This window comes from Portunus trituberculatus, chromosome 37 (assembly GCF_017591435.1).
Source record: "Portunus trituberculatus isolate SZX2019 chromosome 37, ASM1759143v1, whole genome shotgun sequence".
Classification (NCBI taxonomy): domain Eukaryota; kingdom Metazoa; phylum Arthropoda; class Malacostraca; order Decapoda; family Portunidae; genus Portunus; species Portunus trituberculatus.
In genome coordinates, this window is record NC_059291.1 from 10,907,334 (window position 1) to 10,925,662 (window position 18,329).

The window sequence follows — 18,329 nt, forward strand, 5'->3', positions numbered from 1 at the left end:
TATAGAACCTCTGTATGACACACACACACACACACACACACACACACACACACACACACACACACACACACAGAGAGAGAGAGAGAGAGAGAGAGAGAGAGAGAGAGACCATCATCATCATCATCACCATGTACAGTACATCACCATCATCACCACCTTTTCTAATTTCGGTTATCTCCTTATAGCCAGAACTATATGCGTATAGGATGTCACGGTGTTATAGTATGAATTCTATGGAGAACAATTAACAGTTGACATTGGCCTTGGGATGACACGACACACACCACACAGCGATCGTAGGAGACAGAAGACGGCAAACCGGACATGGCAAGGTAGAGGAGGCCACGCCGGCTGACCTTTAGGAAATTATGCACATTAGGCGAAGGGGCAGTCCTGTCTTACCGGAAAACTTATTTCAGTCAAGGGAGGCTGCTGGTGCTTGCCTCGTTTTACAGGAATGAATGAGTAAGGCTGAGCTAAATAGTAGGTTTTGCACTGGTGATGTCAATGAAAGTGACACCTCAAATATATTATGTTTGGGCATAAAGAATACTGCCAGCTCCGTGTAAGATGTTATAGATGTGGATAACTAATTCAAAACTATTACAAGTCACGAGTTTGGCCACGTAGTACAAAATATGTAGATCACTGAAGGAAGTAGATCTTGTGGATTAGTCATGACCACAGAGACACTTGCCATAGATCAGACAGGTAAGGTTAGGATCGATGTATTACAAGCTAACATAACCCTCAAAGGACTTCTTGTGTGACTGTACAGTATGTTTCGCTGTTTCTGGGATATTTTTTTCTCATGATGTTAGGTAGACCGACACATTTGTCTGTTGCAATGATTTGAAGAAAACCAATAATATAGTCTTTTGAAAGGCATGGTGGCAGCAAGGGTGTCGTGTCCTTGCATGGTCACGTATTTCTAGGAGGGGAAGAGGGCGGGAGAGAAAAAAAAAGGGGGGTAGGAACGAGTGATTTGGAAGGTGAGTCAGTGTGTGTGTGTGTGTGTGTGTGTGTGTGTGTGTGAAGGGAACAAGTGGAAAACCATCATTCGCACAGGTGTAGGTGTGTCACAACAGTGTGTGTGTGTGTGTGTGTGTGTGTGTGTGATTCACCTCGGTCGTCTGCTGGTCACCCAGCCAGTCTTCCCCATTACGGAGCGAGCTCAGAGCTCATAGACCGATCTTCGGGTAGGACTGAGACCACATAACACACTACACACACCGGGAAAGCGAGGCCACAAGCCCTCGAGTTACATCCCCTACCTATTTACTGCTAGGTGAACAGAGGCCACTCATTAAGAGACTTCCCATCTGCCTCGTCGCTTACCGGGATTCGAATCCGGCCCTCTCGATTGTGAGTCGAGCGTGCTAACCACTACACTACGCGGTGTGTGTGTGTGTGTGTGTGTGTGTGTGTGTGTGTGTGTGTGTGTCTGTGTGTGTGTGTGTGTGTGAAGGGAACAAGTGGAAAACCATCATTCGCACAGGTGTAGGTGTGTCACAACAGTGTGTGTGTGTGTGTGTGTGTGTGTGTGTGAGATTCACCTCGGTCGTCTGCTGGTCACCCAGCCAGTCTTCCCCATTACGGAGCGAGCTCAGAGCTCATAGACCGATCTTCGGGTAGGACTGAGACCACATAACACACTACACACACCGGGAAAGCGAGGCCACAAGCCCTCGAGTTACATCCCCTACCTATTTACTGCTAGGTGAACAGAGGCCACTCATTAAGAGACTTCCCATCTGCCTCGTTGCTTACCGGGATTCGAACCCGGCCCTCTCGATTGTGAGTCGAGCGTGCTAACCACTACACTACGCGGTGTGTGTGTGTGTGTGTGTGTGTGTGAAGGGAACAAGTGGAAAACTATCATTCGCACAGGTGTAGGTGTGTCACAACAGTGTGTGTGTGTGTGTGTGTGTCGTCTGCTGGTCACCCAGCCAGTCTTCCCTACCTTCGGGTAGGACTGTGTGTGTGTGTGTGTGTGTGTGTAATTCACCTCGGTCGTCTGCTGGTCACCTAGCCAGTCTTCCCCATTACGGAGCTCAAAGCTCATAGACCGATCTTCTGGTAGGACTGAGACCACATAACACACTCCACACACCGGGAAAAGCGAGGCCACAACCCCTCGAGTTACATCCCCTACCTATTTACTGCTAGGTGAACAGGGGCCACACATTAAGAGGATTGCCCATTTGCCTCGCCGCTTACCGGGACTCGAACCCGGCCCTCTCAATTGTGAGTCGAGCATGCTAACCACTACACTACGCGGTGTGTGTGTGGGGAGGGGGGATGTGTGTGTATGTGGTTTCAAACAGATGCGAGTCACAAGTGTTGCGAGGTCTGGGTTACTGCTCCCACATCCATCCCTGAGCATATGTTACTTATACTCGTTTCTTGTAATGTACCCACAGCAACAATATACGAGCTCAATTCCACTCGCGTCCAGACCATGAGGATTATCCGCCTTCTCCGTTTACATTAGTGCAAGAAATTCACGCTTTCTAACAAAAACATTATCTTCTTTCCCAGCGTTCACCTATTATATTATTCTTTTACACCTATCATGCTTATATCAATCCAAAAACTAAGTCTTTTGCTTATTATTTTCTTTCATACTCAGTGATGAAAGATAATATCCAAAGAGGCAAAGCTCATATAAAAACTTTTAAAGAAGAAACTATTTCAAGAGACAAGCTGACATTAATCCTATTCTTTTGGGTAACTCTCTCAGCTTTGTTCTGGAATTGGCATCTCACTGGGCCTTTTCTTAATCGTTTGTGTTAATCCTTGTCCAGTTCTCCCCTCTTTCATAAAAAAAAAAAATAATAAAATTATATATATATATATATATATATATATATATATATATATATATATATATATATATATATATATATTGTACATAGCAACCTCGCAAACCTACATAAGACAACACAAGGGACTAACTATTGTCCTCTACAAAAAAAAAAAAACAATGAATTAAAATAGGGACAATCTTACTGTACACCTACTTTTTAGCTAACTTGATACTTTTCTATCCGGAAAAAATAAATTGTAAGGTAGGAGAAAAAAAATATGGTAAAATCAAGGGAAAGAAAAATAGAAATGACAGTATCAGTGATCCTAAAATTGTATTGTTCCTCTCACCCTACCCACGTCTCTCTCTCTCTCTCTCTCTCTCTCTCTCTCTCTCTCTCTCTCTAAGCAGGTTGTGTAAATTTCCTTAAGTAGTAATGTTAATTTATACAGTTTATCAATCGAGGAAGTGACGATACAAGATCTAACTCATCGCGCTATCCTGAAAGCTTCCTTCGATATGATAAACAAAGACAACAGGCTTACCAAGAGGAAATGGTAACACTGATTATGATGTTATTCTATAACTCTCTCTCTCTCTCTCTCTCTCTCTCTCTCTCTCTCTCTCTCTCTCTCTCTCTTTGTCATTCCTTTCTTTAAAAAAAATGTATATAGGGTACCATTGTAGTGAAGATACTATTATGTATAGCCTATTCTTCTTTTTCTACTCTTTTTGTTCTCTCATGTTTCCTACTAATTTTTCTCCTTTATATATATTTTTGTTATGGAGGTGAAATGGTTTATATTATTTTCTCTACTGCATTCTCATCTCTTATCTTTATCATCTTTCTTGCTTATTAAAGCCGTTCAGGTTGTGTTGGATGCGACAACATTAATTTTATAAGTATACAATAGTATTCTCCTCTTCTTATTCCTCTTCACTCATCTTTCTCCTTCATTTATCTTTATTCGTATATTTAAACCTACATCTGCTGTGAGATTATATGACAAGTGTGTGACAAAGATTACGAGCGAAGAAGGTTAATACATTAACTAGTACCATGTAATCTCGTTGCGTATCACGTGGTTAATGAACACACAATAGTTTATGAATGAACACGTGCAGAATGAATGACTCAGCACGTGCGAGGCTTAAGCAAGATGACTAGACGAAGTACGGAAGATGACTGTAAGATTCTGACGCAAGTGAAGTGCATGTCTTGATACTTGGGACTATGTGTGGTGGGGTGTCAGCAGTTCCGTCTTAGGCTATCACTCACAGGATAGTGACACTTGTAAACATCTGACTACATTGATAATCTCTCATCCTGCCACAAACAGACCTCTATTTACTCTAACCCCACACAAAAAAGAAACAAGAATATATATATATATATATATATATATATATATATATATATATATATATATATATATATATATTGTCAAATGACTAATAAAGGAATACAAATAAAACGACCTGACGAGCTGCATTATTAATTATTGACACAGCCTCACCCAGGAACCCAAAGAAGATATGGAAAAAAAAAGAAAGAGGTTGCACTTTTCTTCCTTGTATAGTAAGGAAAATGATTACATAAAAGTAAATAAATAAATACCAAACTGCACTGGTGTTCTACTCAGCCTCAACCAGAAGTCATAAGAAAATGTAAAACGAATGAGTTTTCTTCTTTTGCATGTCAAGAAAATAACAAATGTTCAAGGAGAAATACGGTGACAGGGAGGTAGGGAAAGGAGAAAGCCAGTCAAATTCCCCACTTCCGAAAAAAAAAAGTTATAAAAATTTTAATTTACTTCTACAGGTGGCTTGATTTACGTAACATATCCTACAATTATTTTTTTTTATGGTGGCTGATAATATATTCATGTCATACAAATATATTTAACTACAGTGGTGTAGTGAAGCCGTGTTAGCGTCACAAACTTACGATGCTATCGAACTTATACTAACAGAATGGAATGTTTCAAGGGTACAAAGGTTCACACATCCCTCTTACCTTTAACGTCTAGTAATACTGACATTTACTTGATATATATATATATATATATATATATATATATATATATATATATATATATATATATATATATATATATATATATATATATATATATATATATATATATATATATATATATATATATATATATATATATATATATATATATATATATATATATATATATATATATATATATATATATATATATATATATATATATATATATATATATATACACTTCATTTGTTACCCTAGACAGTTTTACTCAATATGAATTTATACAGATGCTAATGTTGATAACACTGACATTTGAGATATCCTAGACGATTTCACTGAGGTCGTATAAAACTAAACCCACACTAAATAACTTCAAGTACGCCATCAGTCCTTTTGTAGTCAGTGCTTTTCAAAATTATAGTAAAACTTGCTCTACAAAAAATTAAGCTTTAAATGGACTACATAAAACCATAACATATCCCACAAACAACAGCAGAACTCCACGTCACTAAATTAGCATTTATAATCTCTCTTGAGCAGGAATCTGGCGCAAGTGTTGGTCACATGTAATATTACTACTTAGAGACCGTGACGTGTGCTTCTGTCTCGCTCTCTGTACTTAACGGCCTTGTGCAATCATGCATCCCACCAAGCTGTGCCGAGGAGAACATTACACGTGTAACTTTAAGGCGACACACACACACACACACACACACACATTAATCGTCCACTCAGACCCTTGCGTGTTGAAGAAGCGCCAGTATACTATGACTTGCAAATATTAATTCTGCCTTTTCAGAAATATATAGTATAACTACAAATTTGAGAGTGAAAGGGGGTATGGCAAACAGTGACTGAATGGATGAAAGATAGAGGCGTAAAAGATTAATTAGGGAATGATAGAAAAGACCAGAGAGAAAGAGAGACGGGGGGGAGGATAAAGATACCAGTGGCTGCAAAGAAGATAAGGAGAAAGAGGAAATAAACGAAAGAGGAGTAAATTCAGAAAAAAAAACAGATCAAAATGGAAGTAAGAGAGGCAAACGATTTCGGAGAAAAAGAGAGAAAAGTCCAGGAGAAACATAGACAAGGACACTCAAAATAATATTGAGAAATATAAGAGAAAAGCAGATCCAGGGAGGGCAAAGACGAAAGTTAACCTGAGAGAAAGAGACAAAGAGGTTGGTTAGAACATTATGACATCTGCTATGGTTGCTAAACACTCCCGGAAATGAGCAGACGGAGGCAGAGATAACGGGCCATGAAATTATCGTTGCCTTTCCTGTGTCCTCTCTATTTGTTCACATTAACTATACCAGAGAGAGAGAGAGAGAGAGAGAGAGAGAGAGAGAGCAATTTATTCTTTTTTACAAATATAATGCAACATAATACTAAACCATAGATAACAAGTACTCCCACCTTCTAGCGATAATACTTCGACGTTAAACAAATCAATCTTTGTCTCAAGGTTGACTGAAAGAAATTATCAAAGAATTCTTACGTGACGCTGCAATAAGTTGGGCGGTTATACGGTACCAAAAATAAATAAATAGAATAAACAAATGAATAAATAAATAAATGAACAAATAAATAAGTGAAAACAGATAAGCAAATGCATAGAATATCAATGAAGCTCAAATATAAAATGATAGTAACAAAAATCATATATAAACCATATTTGAAACTATAAAAAAGGAATTAAAATAGGCTTGATGGGATTTGAATATATTTAACCCTTTCACTGCAACATGCAATAACTCATGGCATTCAACAGCGATGTGTGGAATCTTTATAAGCATCTACAAGAAAGAAGGAGGGTACAGAAAAGCACATAGTTGCAATCTCTAGCCAGTAAAATGTTTGAAGGTGGCTATAGAAGAAGAAAGCATAATTGAGAGTGGTTAGTAATTAATAGTTATTTAAACCCGGATGACTAAAATTCCACTTATAATGTTAGTACTGGTGCTAAGGATGCCATGATGTGATTATTGCATTTTTTCTTTTCTTTTTTTTCGGAATTTTCACTCGGTCAGTCCCCTTACGAAGAAAACATGCGGCAAGTACCAGTAAAAGGATGAATTGCAAGTGAAGGGTTACTGATTTACTGAGACTAGGCAATATTACATAGGAAGGCCATAAACCTCTCTTTAGCCTAAATACGCCTCGTAGTGTCCAGCTGTGTAAAGACTAGCAATCAGATTTACTATGCTAAGGCCTGACCGTCCTCAAGTCAGTTAAACTTATGTTAGATACTTTATGAGGGATGAGTGACCAAGGTATGTAATAAACTGTAACTCATTCAACTCTCTCTCTCTCTCTCTCTCTCTCTCTCTCTCTCTCTCTCTCTCTCTCTCTCTCTCTCTCTCTCTCTCTCCAGATGGTCGGCGGTATACCAGTATTCAAGTGAGGATGTGCTTGGTGAGTGAGTCAAAGAGGAGTGACATAGGGGCAATGACCTATACGCTGAGAGAGAGAGAGAGAGAGAGAGAGAGAGAGAGAGAGAGAGAGAGAGAGAGAGAGAGAGAGAGAGAGAGAGAGAGAGAGTCATGCTATCGTTAATATACCTAAAGCAAATGCAACGAAGGAAAAACAGAAATAAAGAACAAGCACTGGTTCTCTTCACCCAAAGAAGATAAAAAGAAAACTGTATGTAATCTGATCAGTGACAAAGAAAACGGAGACCACAAAACCTCCCCTTATCTAAAAAATAGCTTGCTCTCTTTCTATTGATGGTAATTATAGAATAATGATGAAAAGGTGAGGTGAGAGGTAAATGCCCTCTGGTAATGACTGTGGGAAGACGAGCAGATGGGGACATTGTATAATAAAGTTGTACCAAATAAACTGTTAATATCTTTCCTTTCCTTTTTTCTAATGATGAATGTTTGTTATACGACTTTTCAAGATAAGTTACAGATTTACTATTCAATCTCCCGTTTTGGAATCAAAAGTCTTTGCGTCTGGATGAATTATTGAAAGTTGGAAATTATTGGAATTATTATTATTGGAATTATTAGAATTAGCAAGTTTCTATGTGCATGTTCGTTGTTGAGTGCAATGTACGTACCTACCGGCAGCTAATGGAAGTATTGGGTGTTTTAAGACACGAATAGAAGACATCAGTCGGTGACTCACGATCAAGATGCAGAGAGAGAGAGAGAGAGAGAGAGAGAGTAGCGTAATCAAGCAATTCTATTAGCTAACTTATGTAAATGTTTATAATGATGAGCATGGTAATAAGAATGATGAAAATAACAATAAGAAAAAGAAAAAAAATTATGATGATGACCATGATAATAATTCAAATAATCCATTTTCATTTCCAGCCATAGAGAACATAATGATCTTTGGCAATATATTAATAAAACAAAGCTACCAGTTAAGCTACCAGTGTAAAAAAAAATAATAAACAACTTAAAGAAAAAATGTAATTTATAATTTCTAACGATTCTTGTCGTGGTTGCCACGCCATCTGTATCACTTAACCAAACAATGCGAGTGTCTTTTAAATGTTGTTTGTTTTAAAGATGTTACTCGCATAATGAAGTTGGTGAAGCACAGTCGCCGCCAGGCAGGAATGTCACGGAGTCCATTGAATGCCATGTCAACAAATACAACAGAATTGAGTTAAATGAATTAAAACGAAGTAAATAGATAAATAAAGGATAAACAAGTAAACTTTATGTGTTTAATGAACTTTTTATTTCATTTTATTTTACTTCGGCTGCCAATTGGGAATGAATTTCTGTTAGTGGAGCCAACTTGCTCGTCCATTCTCGTTTGTGTTGCATAGTCCCTTGTCTTCTAAGTTCTTCTATTTCTGGCATGTTTGATCTATCCATTGTCTCCTTTACAGCATCTCTCCATCTTTTCCTGGATCTATTGCTGTTTGGTTTGTTTCTTTCTCCATTGGTTTACTCATTTATGACTGATTTTTTACACTGGTAAAAGTAAATGAATAAAAAGAATAAACTTCCAAATATTAACAAGCAACTTATTCAATTCTATTTTATTTATTTTGTTCATTTTCATATTTCTCATCAGCGGGAGAAAGAAGAAAGCTGGCCCTGTCACAGGAGGAGAAGAGGCTTGAGAACCACCACAAATGACACGCCGATGGAACTAGAGCAGAACCGTGGCTCTTGTGAGGGAGCGAATGAAGAGTGCATGGGAAGGGTGGCGGAGCGGGGTGGAGGCTGAGGTAGTGGCAGGACAGGGGGAAGGGTGAGGTGACAGGATGTTCCCTAATAATGCTGTGAACAAGGCGATGTGCCCTCGCCGCGTCTTCCTCCTATCAGGTCAAGGTCACCTCACCCTTCGAGGTCACCAGCGCGCCCTCTTCCTCTCACGTCACCTATATTGCTGCTGACGCAGTTTGTCCCTCTTTGTCTGTCAGTCTAGCTGGTTAGTTGTCTGTCTGTCTGTCTACTATTTCGTTTCTCTCTCTCTCTCTCTCTCTCTCTCTCTCTCTCTCTCTCTCTCTCTCTCTCTCTCTCTGTATAAACTGATAAGAAAAATAATTGTACTTATGAATATATATATATATATATATATATATATATATATATATATATATATATATATATATATATATATATATATATATACACACACACACACACACACACACACACACACATGCGGTAGTAAGCAGGTAGCAGTACAGTTATATATATCATAAACAAGTGACTATTGTCACCTGTTAATAATGATATGATATGCATTATCATATATACATATTTATGCTTGTTGATTACAGGCGCGCACTACCACACATACACACACACACACACACACACACACACACACACACACACACACACACACACACACAGTAAGCACAGGCTTGACTCTACAATTAGTCAAGTCTTTAGTGTTTAGATTTATTCAACACACCCCCAAGTCCGGTGCTCTTCCTCCTTTCCTCTTCTGCCATCGCCTCTTACATGGATACTTCAGTCTCCCTTCCTTTCCATCTCTCGCTTGTTACTGTACCTCCGTGTCCAGCTCTAATTTGCACGGGCCTCCTTTCTTGTAATTTCTTTCTTTCTATTTCTTGCTGACCGTTTCTCCTCCTTGCTGCCTCCCTCCTTGCCTATACCTCTCCATTGAAATGATATGTGTGGCATCACTGCTGCTCCCCAGACTTGTGTTTATGCCACAATATTACCACTCTACTAACATATCGTTTAATCTCATTCTATTTTCAAACTTTAAGGTATATCAATTTCTATCTTTTAGGAAAAAAGTAGAAATTAAAATAACTTTTTTTTTTTTTTTGGGGGCAGCTATGTATAAACTGTCATCATTCGTTTTTCATTTGACTATGAAAGCTGACAATAATTTGACAATTCATCAAGTGGTAACGATAACGTCCTTCTAGTTAATACATATGGAAAGAAACGACTGAACGCGCACTATTCTGCACATCAACAGAAAAGCGCTAGAATGACGGCATTTTCACAGTGTACATTTCCTTACACTCTATGAAACTCCACTCCACCACGTCTTCCTGATACACTCCTTCCTCCATGACCTCTTCCTTGTCGTGTTGTAACCTCTTTCCGTCACATAGTATACTCCATGCCCAGATCCTCCTTCCTTGTTTCGCCTCCTCCCCCCCTTCCCTCTCCTCTCCTCCCTTCTCTACCTGACGCGGCTGCAGGAAGGAGCCTTTACATTTGCTCACGGTCGAGGTCACCACTAGTTGCGTGTTCCAAGACTCTTATAACCTTCACCTAATTTTCAATTGAGCTTTCCTGTATCTCAGTAGCGTCTGTTTTCTCAAGAGGTCCTCCACGTGTGTTAGCGTCTGATGGACGATTCTGTCCGTGGTTATGAAGGGTATTTCTGGTTTCAATTGGAACATTTTTGGCGTTATTGGTGAGTGGGTAGATTAGTATGGGCAGAAGTGGTTAATTTATTTGTTTATATGTTAATTTTCTGTAATGGTTTATTGTTTAATTATGTGTTTTGTGAGTTTTATACGTTTTTTTTTATTTGTCTGATTGACAGATATATATATGTATATATATATATATATATATATATATATATATATATATATATATATATATATATATATATAGATAGATATATATATATATATATATATATATATATATATATAGAGAGAGAGAGAGAGAGAGAGAGAGAGAGAGAGAGAGAGAGAGAGAGAGAGAGAGAGAGAGAGAGAGAGAGAGAGAGAGAGAGACTTCCGTATCTATGCAAATGAAGACATGCAGACGCAGAAACACACACACACACACACACACACACACACACACACACACACACACACACACACACACACACACACACACACACGAGTCTGCACCACCACCATCACCACCACCAGTATTGTTTAGGTCATTCCCGTTGCCCGCATCATGAGCTAACTTTCTGAGGTGTGTGTGTGTGTGTGTGTGTGTGTGTAGGAGGGAGGGGGGAAGAACGATGTGATGAGGAGGAAGTGATGAGGAAGGCAAGGGAAAGAAAGAGAAGGAAAAGAAAGAGAAGAGAAAAGAAGTGAAGAGAAGGGAACGGAAAGGAAGGGAAGGGAACAAACTAAGGGAAATAGAAAGAAAAAGGAAAGAAAGGAAAGGCAGAAAAATATACGTGTGTGTTAGCAAAAAGAAATGCAAGAGAGGATATAAAAGAATATGCTGAACAACAACAACAACAGCAACAACAACGATGTCAAAAAAAGGGGAATATATGAATGAGAGACCGAAGAAACAAAGAAACAACGAAATCAACAAAGCAAAAAGAAAGAGAAAGAGGAAGAAGGACAGGCGGTAGTAGGAAGTGTTGAGGCGTTGAAGTGTTGAAGGAAGGCAAGACTCCGGAACTCGCGCACTGTTGAGGAAGGCAAAGGTCGTCTAATTTTGCTGCTTTGATCCATTAATAACACCATGTAAGCACACACACACACACACACACACACACACACACATACATATACACCGCTTAGTGTAGTGGTTAGCACGCTCGACTCACAATTGAGAGGGCCGGGTTCGAGTCCCGGGAAGCGGCGAGGCAAATGGGCAAGCCTCTTAATCTATAGCCCCTGTTCACCTAGCAGTAAATAGGTACGGGATGTAACTCGAGGGGTTGTTGCCTCGCTTTCCCGGTGTGTGGAGTGTGTTGTGATCTCAGTCCTATCCGAAGATCGGTCTATGAGCTCTGAGCCCGCTCCGTAATGGGAAAGACTGGCTGGGTGACCAGCAGACGACCGAGGTTAATTACACCCCCCACACACACACACACACACACACACACACACACACACACACACACACACACACACACACACACACACACTCTCTCTCTCTCTCTCTCTCTCTCTCTCTCTCTCTCTCTCTCTCTCTCTCTAAATCCTACGATTAACAGAAAATTGGTTAATTCACACTGAGAGAATACCATGATCACAAACCTACATCTCTCTCTCTCTCTCTCTCTCTCTCTCTCTCTCTCTCTCTCTCTCTCTGTCAATGTGCCACAATTGGGCACTTGACGGTCATCTTCCAGCCCACTTACGCCCGCCTACACCCCCACCCCTCGCCTTCACCACCATCCTCATAACCTCCACTAAATTACAACGCCCGCCACCAAGACACGAGACAGACAAGGCCTTCCCGGGACACAGGAACTCAACCCAACACTGTGGCCCGTGTTCCTCACCTTGGGGCTGATAAACACTCATAAGGGACTTGAAACTCACTCAGCTTCTCGTCCGGGAAGTGAGAACAAGAGGAGGACGAGGAGTACGACGAGGAAGCGGGAAGTGAATTGATATTACTTTTTTTCTTTTCTTTTTTTAGTGTTTGAGTGGTTTTGAGGAATATTGCAAACGTGTTATGGAGGAAATTCTCAAGGATGTTTATCAGGTTAGGGTAAAGGAAATAATCGCTTAAGGATAAGAAAATTCAGATTAGATATAATATTGGCTCTTTTAAGTGGTACAGGAAATATAACGAAGATGATGAAAGTGAAATCTTCAAGGTCTGTTATCAAATAGGACAAGAAATAATGGATTTAAAACACTAACAGCAACCCCAGCAGCAACTCCAACAACAACAACAACAACAAGACAAAAGACAAACAGTTTGAAGGGCTAATGCTTGGTTGCCTCTCAGTAGACGTGATGAAATTTCAGACCTCTTTCAATCGCGTGAGATGAAACACAAGAAGGTGCGCAGCTGTGTGGCGGAGAGATCAAGACAGAAGATGAATGAAGGAAGGGAAGAATGCGTGTGATTTACATCCTCGCTTCTTGACACGCGCCGAGGAACGTGGAGAGTTACGTAGCCTAAGTGCATATGACAGGAATGAGCCAAGGAAACCTGTAAACCGCTACAAAGCAGAGAGAGAGAGAGAGAGAGAGAGAGAGAGAGAGAGAGAGAGAGAGAGAGAGACGAAAAATGGACGAAATGAAGAAAGAAATTAATGATGAAAGTGGAGAAATAAAAAGAGAAGACAAGAAAAGGACTATCATATCAAATCACAACCAACGAGAGAGAGAGAGAGAGAGAGAGAGAGAAGAGCAGATCATACCAGTTTGCGCTATGAGGATGAGGTTTAGAAGTAACTGGATTCTTGCGGCCAATAAGGAAGTAAGTGTCCAGTGCCTGACAAAGATAAATGAAGAATAGCAGATGTTAACGCCCTAATTTACTAAGAGATGGCGCCACCTTATCACATGCTGAACAAGAAAGGACGTGAAGGGGAAAAAGATTCACTTGATAAGATACTGAAATTCGAAGCTGCATATTTTAACGAACATAACGAAAGGAAGGAATCATATATATCTATCTGTTTTTATCCTTTTTTCTTTCCCATCACCATCACTTGCAGTTTGAGAGCGGAAACAAAAGAAGAAATAAGGACGTGTATCTTTTATTTGTCCCCCCCCACACACACACACTCTCTCTCTCTCTCTCTCTCTCTCTCTACATTCCATCATTGCAGTCAGAAAAAGAAAGAGATATAATTGCATAAGAAGGTGATATTTTAAAACTCCCTAATGACTTTAATTGACACTAATATCCTTGATTACCGTGTCTATTCTTGTCATTTACCGCTGCATTTAAGAACCAATTCATTTCTATATAATGCTAGTCATCTACTGCTGCATTTAAGAACCAATTCACTTCAATAAATATTTTTTAATCCAACTCTATCAAGGATGAAGGCATAACACGTACGTCAAACTTTACCTTTTCCATCTTCCTTCATATAAAACCTTATCGAAAAAAAAAAAATAACAGTACATGTCTCTAGCTCTCCAATTCTTTCTCTTCTTCTCCTTCCGTCTTCCTGAATCGCAGTCAGGGAAAGGAGGAGAGGAAGAGATGACTATACGAGAAAGTCAACCTTGTGTGTGTGTGTGTGTGTGTGTGTGTGTGTGTGTGTGACTCGCCGTCGTATCACCCGTGCTCGAGAATAAGCCCCTTGTTGAGCTCACACAGGCATAAACATATTTTTCACAGCGTGGCGCGAGAGATAGCACTTCGTAGGCTAGGAGTGCCTGGGGAGCGGTGGGGAGGGGGAGGTGGATCAGGGAGCCATGGAAAGAGTTGTGGGGGGAAGAACTGCGAACTAAACAGTGTGGGATGAGTGTGTATAGTGTGTGTGTGTGTGTGTGTGTGTGTGTGTGTGTGTGTGTGTGTGTGTGTGTGTAGCATTTCATCATCAGGCTGCTATGCACCTTTCTCCCCAATAAAAAGAAAAATGATAGCACAAAGATAAATAGAAGTTTATCTGATAAATAAATACAAATGAAAAGAAAAGAAAAGAAAGTAATGCAGTATTTATTAGAATCTTGGCCTCACAGCATTATAATGATACAAAAAAAGTATTGATAATAAATAAAAAGCTTAACAACTTTCCATCCAAGGAAGTCAGTGACATATATCAATCACCACAAGAATCAAGCGCTCTTCAATGTCTACAAGCCTTCAAAAACTCAGTGTCACTTATTCTCGGAGGGATGCTCATGCAGTACGGTGTGAGCGGCGAGCGTGATCGGCAAACGTAAGGTTTGTCTCACACTGAAGGGATAAGCACGAAAGCAAGCAAGGCAGGCACACCTACAGTACACTTTTCACTGTTCCTCGCCCGTCGCACAAACCCAGAAGGGGAATAACATGAGACTAACAAGACGTAACAGTGATGAGAGAGTGAAAAAGGACAGCTTCCTTAAGCCTCATTTCAGTAGTTGGTAGATCTATGAAATCAATAACAATTAAGGGATATAACCGTACAATTCCTGGAAAGTGACGTAATAAAGGACAACCAACATGGTCTTAGATATAAACGTTCATACCTGACAAATTTACTTGATATCTTCCAAGACCTGTATAATATGTATAATAATACCAGGACAGTATACATGTTGTCTACTTTGATTTCCAGAAAGCATTTGATAAAGTTCATTATAAGCGAATCATTAAAATTAAAAACTCACGGCATATCAGGTAACCTCGCCGCGTATACAGCAATTGCCGGTAAATCTTCAAGCTGGATTAACACAAGTATAGTGGCGTTCCTCTAGGATCAATCTTAAGACCTATACTTTCCATAATAAAGACATAGATCATAAGTAAACTGTTAAAATTCTTAGATGATACCAAGATTGCTAATAAGGTTGACTCACCAACCGATTTTGCGAAATGACAGATCCAGACGCTCTTATTGATTGGTCTGAAAAGTGGCTTATGAACTTGAATTTCTATAAATGCCACGTACTACACATCGGAAGTATATAGTAACCCACAAGAATATTGAGGAAGACGAGAGGAAATAATTGACGCGAGTAGTGTGGAGTGGTGGACGCCAATACGGGAAGCGGCGACGCAGACTACGTGAGGCTGAGGACACCCAAAAGCGGGCATCCTTCAGACACACAGTGGCCCGGCGGAGGAAAGAGGGATGTGACAAAGTTTTCCCACGTCCTCCGCCACCGATCAAACCTCAATAAGGTCATCAGACCTCACCAGTGTCATAGGGCGAGGAAGGGGACAAGGGCAGTCTGGCAATGTGGTTGGCTGGCTGGCTGGCTGGGAGGCGAGGGCATGGGAGGGGGAGGGGGTAAGGACAAGGGAACAGCCTCAGGGATAAAAGGGTCCTCAAGGATGTAAGTATATGATATGAATAGACTAATAATAGACTCGTAAGACTACATTTACTATGTGTGTGTGTGAGTGTGTGTCTATATATATATATATATATATATATATATATATATATATATATATATATATATATATATATATATATATATATATATATATATATATATATACATATAAAACAGAGAGAGAGAGAGAGAGAGAAGATTTCCCAGGGAATCATTTCATCTTTCATAACGGATGAAAGTTTTTGATTATCTTTATTCTTCAACTGAATTTAAGAAAAGAAAAACATTCATGTTTTCTTGAACGCCTTCCCTTACATGCGGGCACAGGAAAAACTATTTTGCACGTATAGATGTATGTATATGTATGCATATGTATGCATACAAGCGCTAGAGAGAGAGAGAGAGAGAGAGAGAGAGAGAGAGAGAGAGAGAGAGAGAGAGAGAGAGAGAGAGAGAGAGAGAGAGAGAGAGAGAGAGAGAGAGAGAGAGAGAGAGAGAGAGAGAGAGAGAGAGAGAGAGAGAGAGAGAGAGAGAGAGAGAGAGAGAGAGAGAGAGAGAGAGAGAGAGAGTACAAATTTATCCTACATATGTAACAATAATTGTAGTTATTTGAGTGCGAGCTGGCGTGAGCGGAAAGACTGCAGCAGCTGGAGGCGTTAAAGGAAATACAGGACGAGGGTCACTCAAGGGTCAGCCTCGCGGTGACCACGTGGGTGTCTTGCCTGTGGGGCACCGCGCGTAGTGCCCACAGTGGTGGGTCGAGGGCCGGGAGCATCGTCCTTGTGGCTGGAGTGGCCGAGGGCATTACCCTCACTGGCCCTCACCTGGTCCTCACCCTCACCACTATGTAAATAGCGAGCCCTCATGCCACCCGCCTCACACCACCCCCCGCCGCCACAGCCTCCACCACGACACGCCCTCGAGTCCACGCCACGCACACCGACGCCGAGCTGCTCTGCCGCCCCGCACCTACTCCAGGCGACTCCTGCAAATCAGCTGAAGACTCAAGACGCCTCCTTAAGCAGCTCGCCAATTTGTACCTCCAGTGTGTACTCCGGCGTGAGGCGAGGCTTCATCCGCCCAGCGTACCAGCCACCTGCCTGTCTCTGCCGTGGCATAGGTGTGAGGACCAGCTACCCCCATCCCGCAGGTGAGTCTGCAGTGGGTGTTTCAGCACTAAAACCCCTCCACCGACCACAATAACTGCTGCCCGCGTGATTCAAATGTTTCCTTACATTTTTGCTCCACTCAAGTCTCTGGAACCAAGTGTTGCGCCATTCCGTCTCGCCCGCCAGAGAGGCTTCAAGTGTGTGGGGGTGGCGGCTTGAAGAGCGTTGCAGGTTCTGACTTAGCGAGAATGTTCATTGACGTGCGTGTGTCTCTAAAGTAGAAATAAAAGGTGCTCCTGTAAGGTAAGAAAAGAAACATTACAAATATCGCGAGTTCAAGGGAGGTCAATCACTTTCCTCATCTCTCTCATCTTTACTTGTGTTTTTAATCATGTACTTTTTCCTACTCACTTAATATCCGTCGTAGTTTTGTTACGTAGTACTCTGGGAAAGACTCTGCCAGCTTTACATTAATCTTCGGTCAACGAACTCCACTACTCAGAATATACCGACTGAGAGAATATAAAGAACACGCATACACCTAAACCAACGTATCACCGTAGTACATAAACTAATAATAGTAAAACTCCATATTGACGCGGCACTACCAACATGAGTACTTGGTTCATTCCAGTCATCAATCACTGTTTATGAACCGGTTTGTTCATATCTTCATCTTTGAATTGGACGCCATATCTTCAGCTCCACATAGATAACTAACCCTCAGAAAAGTAGTAATGCGCCCAGGTGGTGAGAATATAAAACAGAGGAAGCTGAGAAGGGCAGGGCTGTGGGGAACTCAGGAAGGAAGGTCTTTTGCAAATGCGTCATTCAAGGTTCCTCTGAGACAGACGCGACTCACGTTCTTGCTGTCTCACGATACGCCGGGAGTGTTGCAAGAAGTATAAAAAAAAGGGAATAAAAATAGAGAACACATAAATACTCTGTAATTCTTATATATTTCTTTTGTTATTTGAATTCCGCTCTCCATATTGCTAGAGAGAGAGAGAGAGAGAGAGAGAGAGTACAATATTACTTTCTACGCGATGATGCAGCAGCAGCGTCGTTCCGGAGGCTGAGTGTGGCAGACAGATCACTCAAAGCTGATCCCGACACGGTCTTCTTGTGACAATATTACTTCACGTGACTACTTTCCTCCTTATTCTCTATGTTACGGTCCCTTCTTCTGAACCCGGGACACCTGCCCCACTTCCCCCCGCCTCTCTCTCTCTCTCTCTCTCTCTCTCTCTC

At 40.7% G+C, this 18,329-nt stretch overlaps 1 protein-coding gene across 1 annotated transcript in view; it reads left to right on the forward strand.

The window, feature by feature from the left end:
• Positions 1-16,652: 16,652 nt before the first annotated feature.
• The window catches only part of LOC123514347, a 16,565-nt gene continuing 14,888 nt past the window's right edge, over positions 16,653-18,329 (forward strand). The window contains exon 1 of the mRNA XM_045272212.1: positions 16,653-17,119. Coding sequence (XP_045128147.1) covers positions 16,834-17,119 — 286 coding nt within the window. The 5' untranslated portion in view covers positions 16,653-16,833. The remainder of the gene's footprint in view (positions 17,120-18,329) is intronic.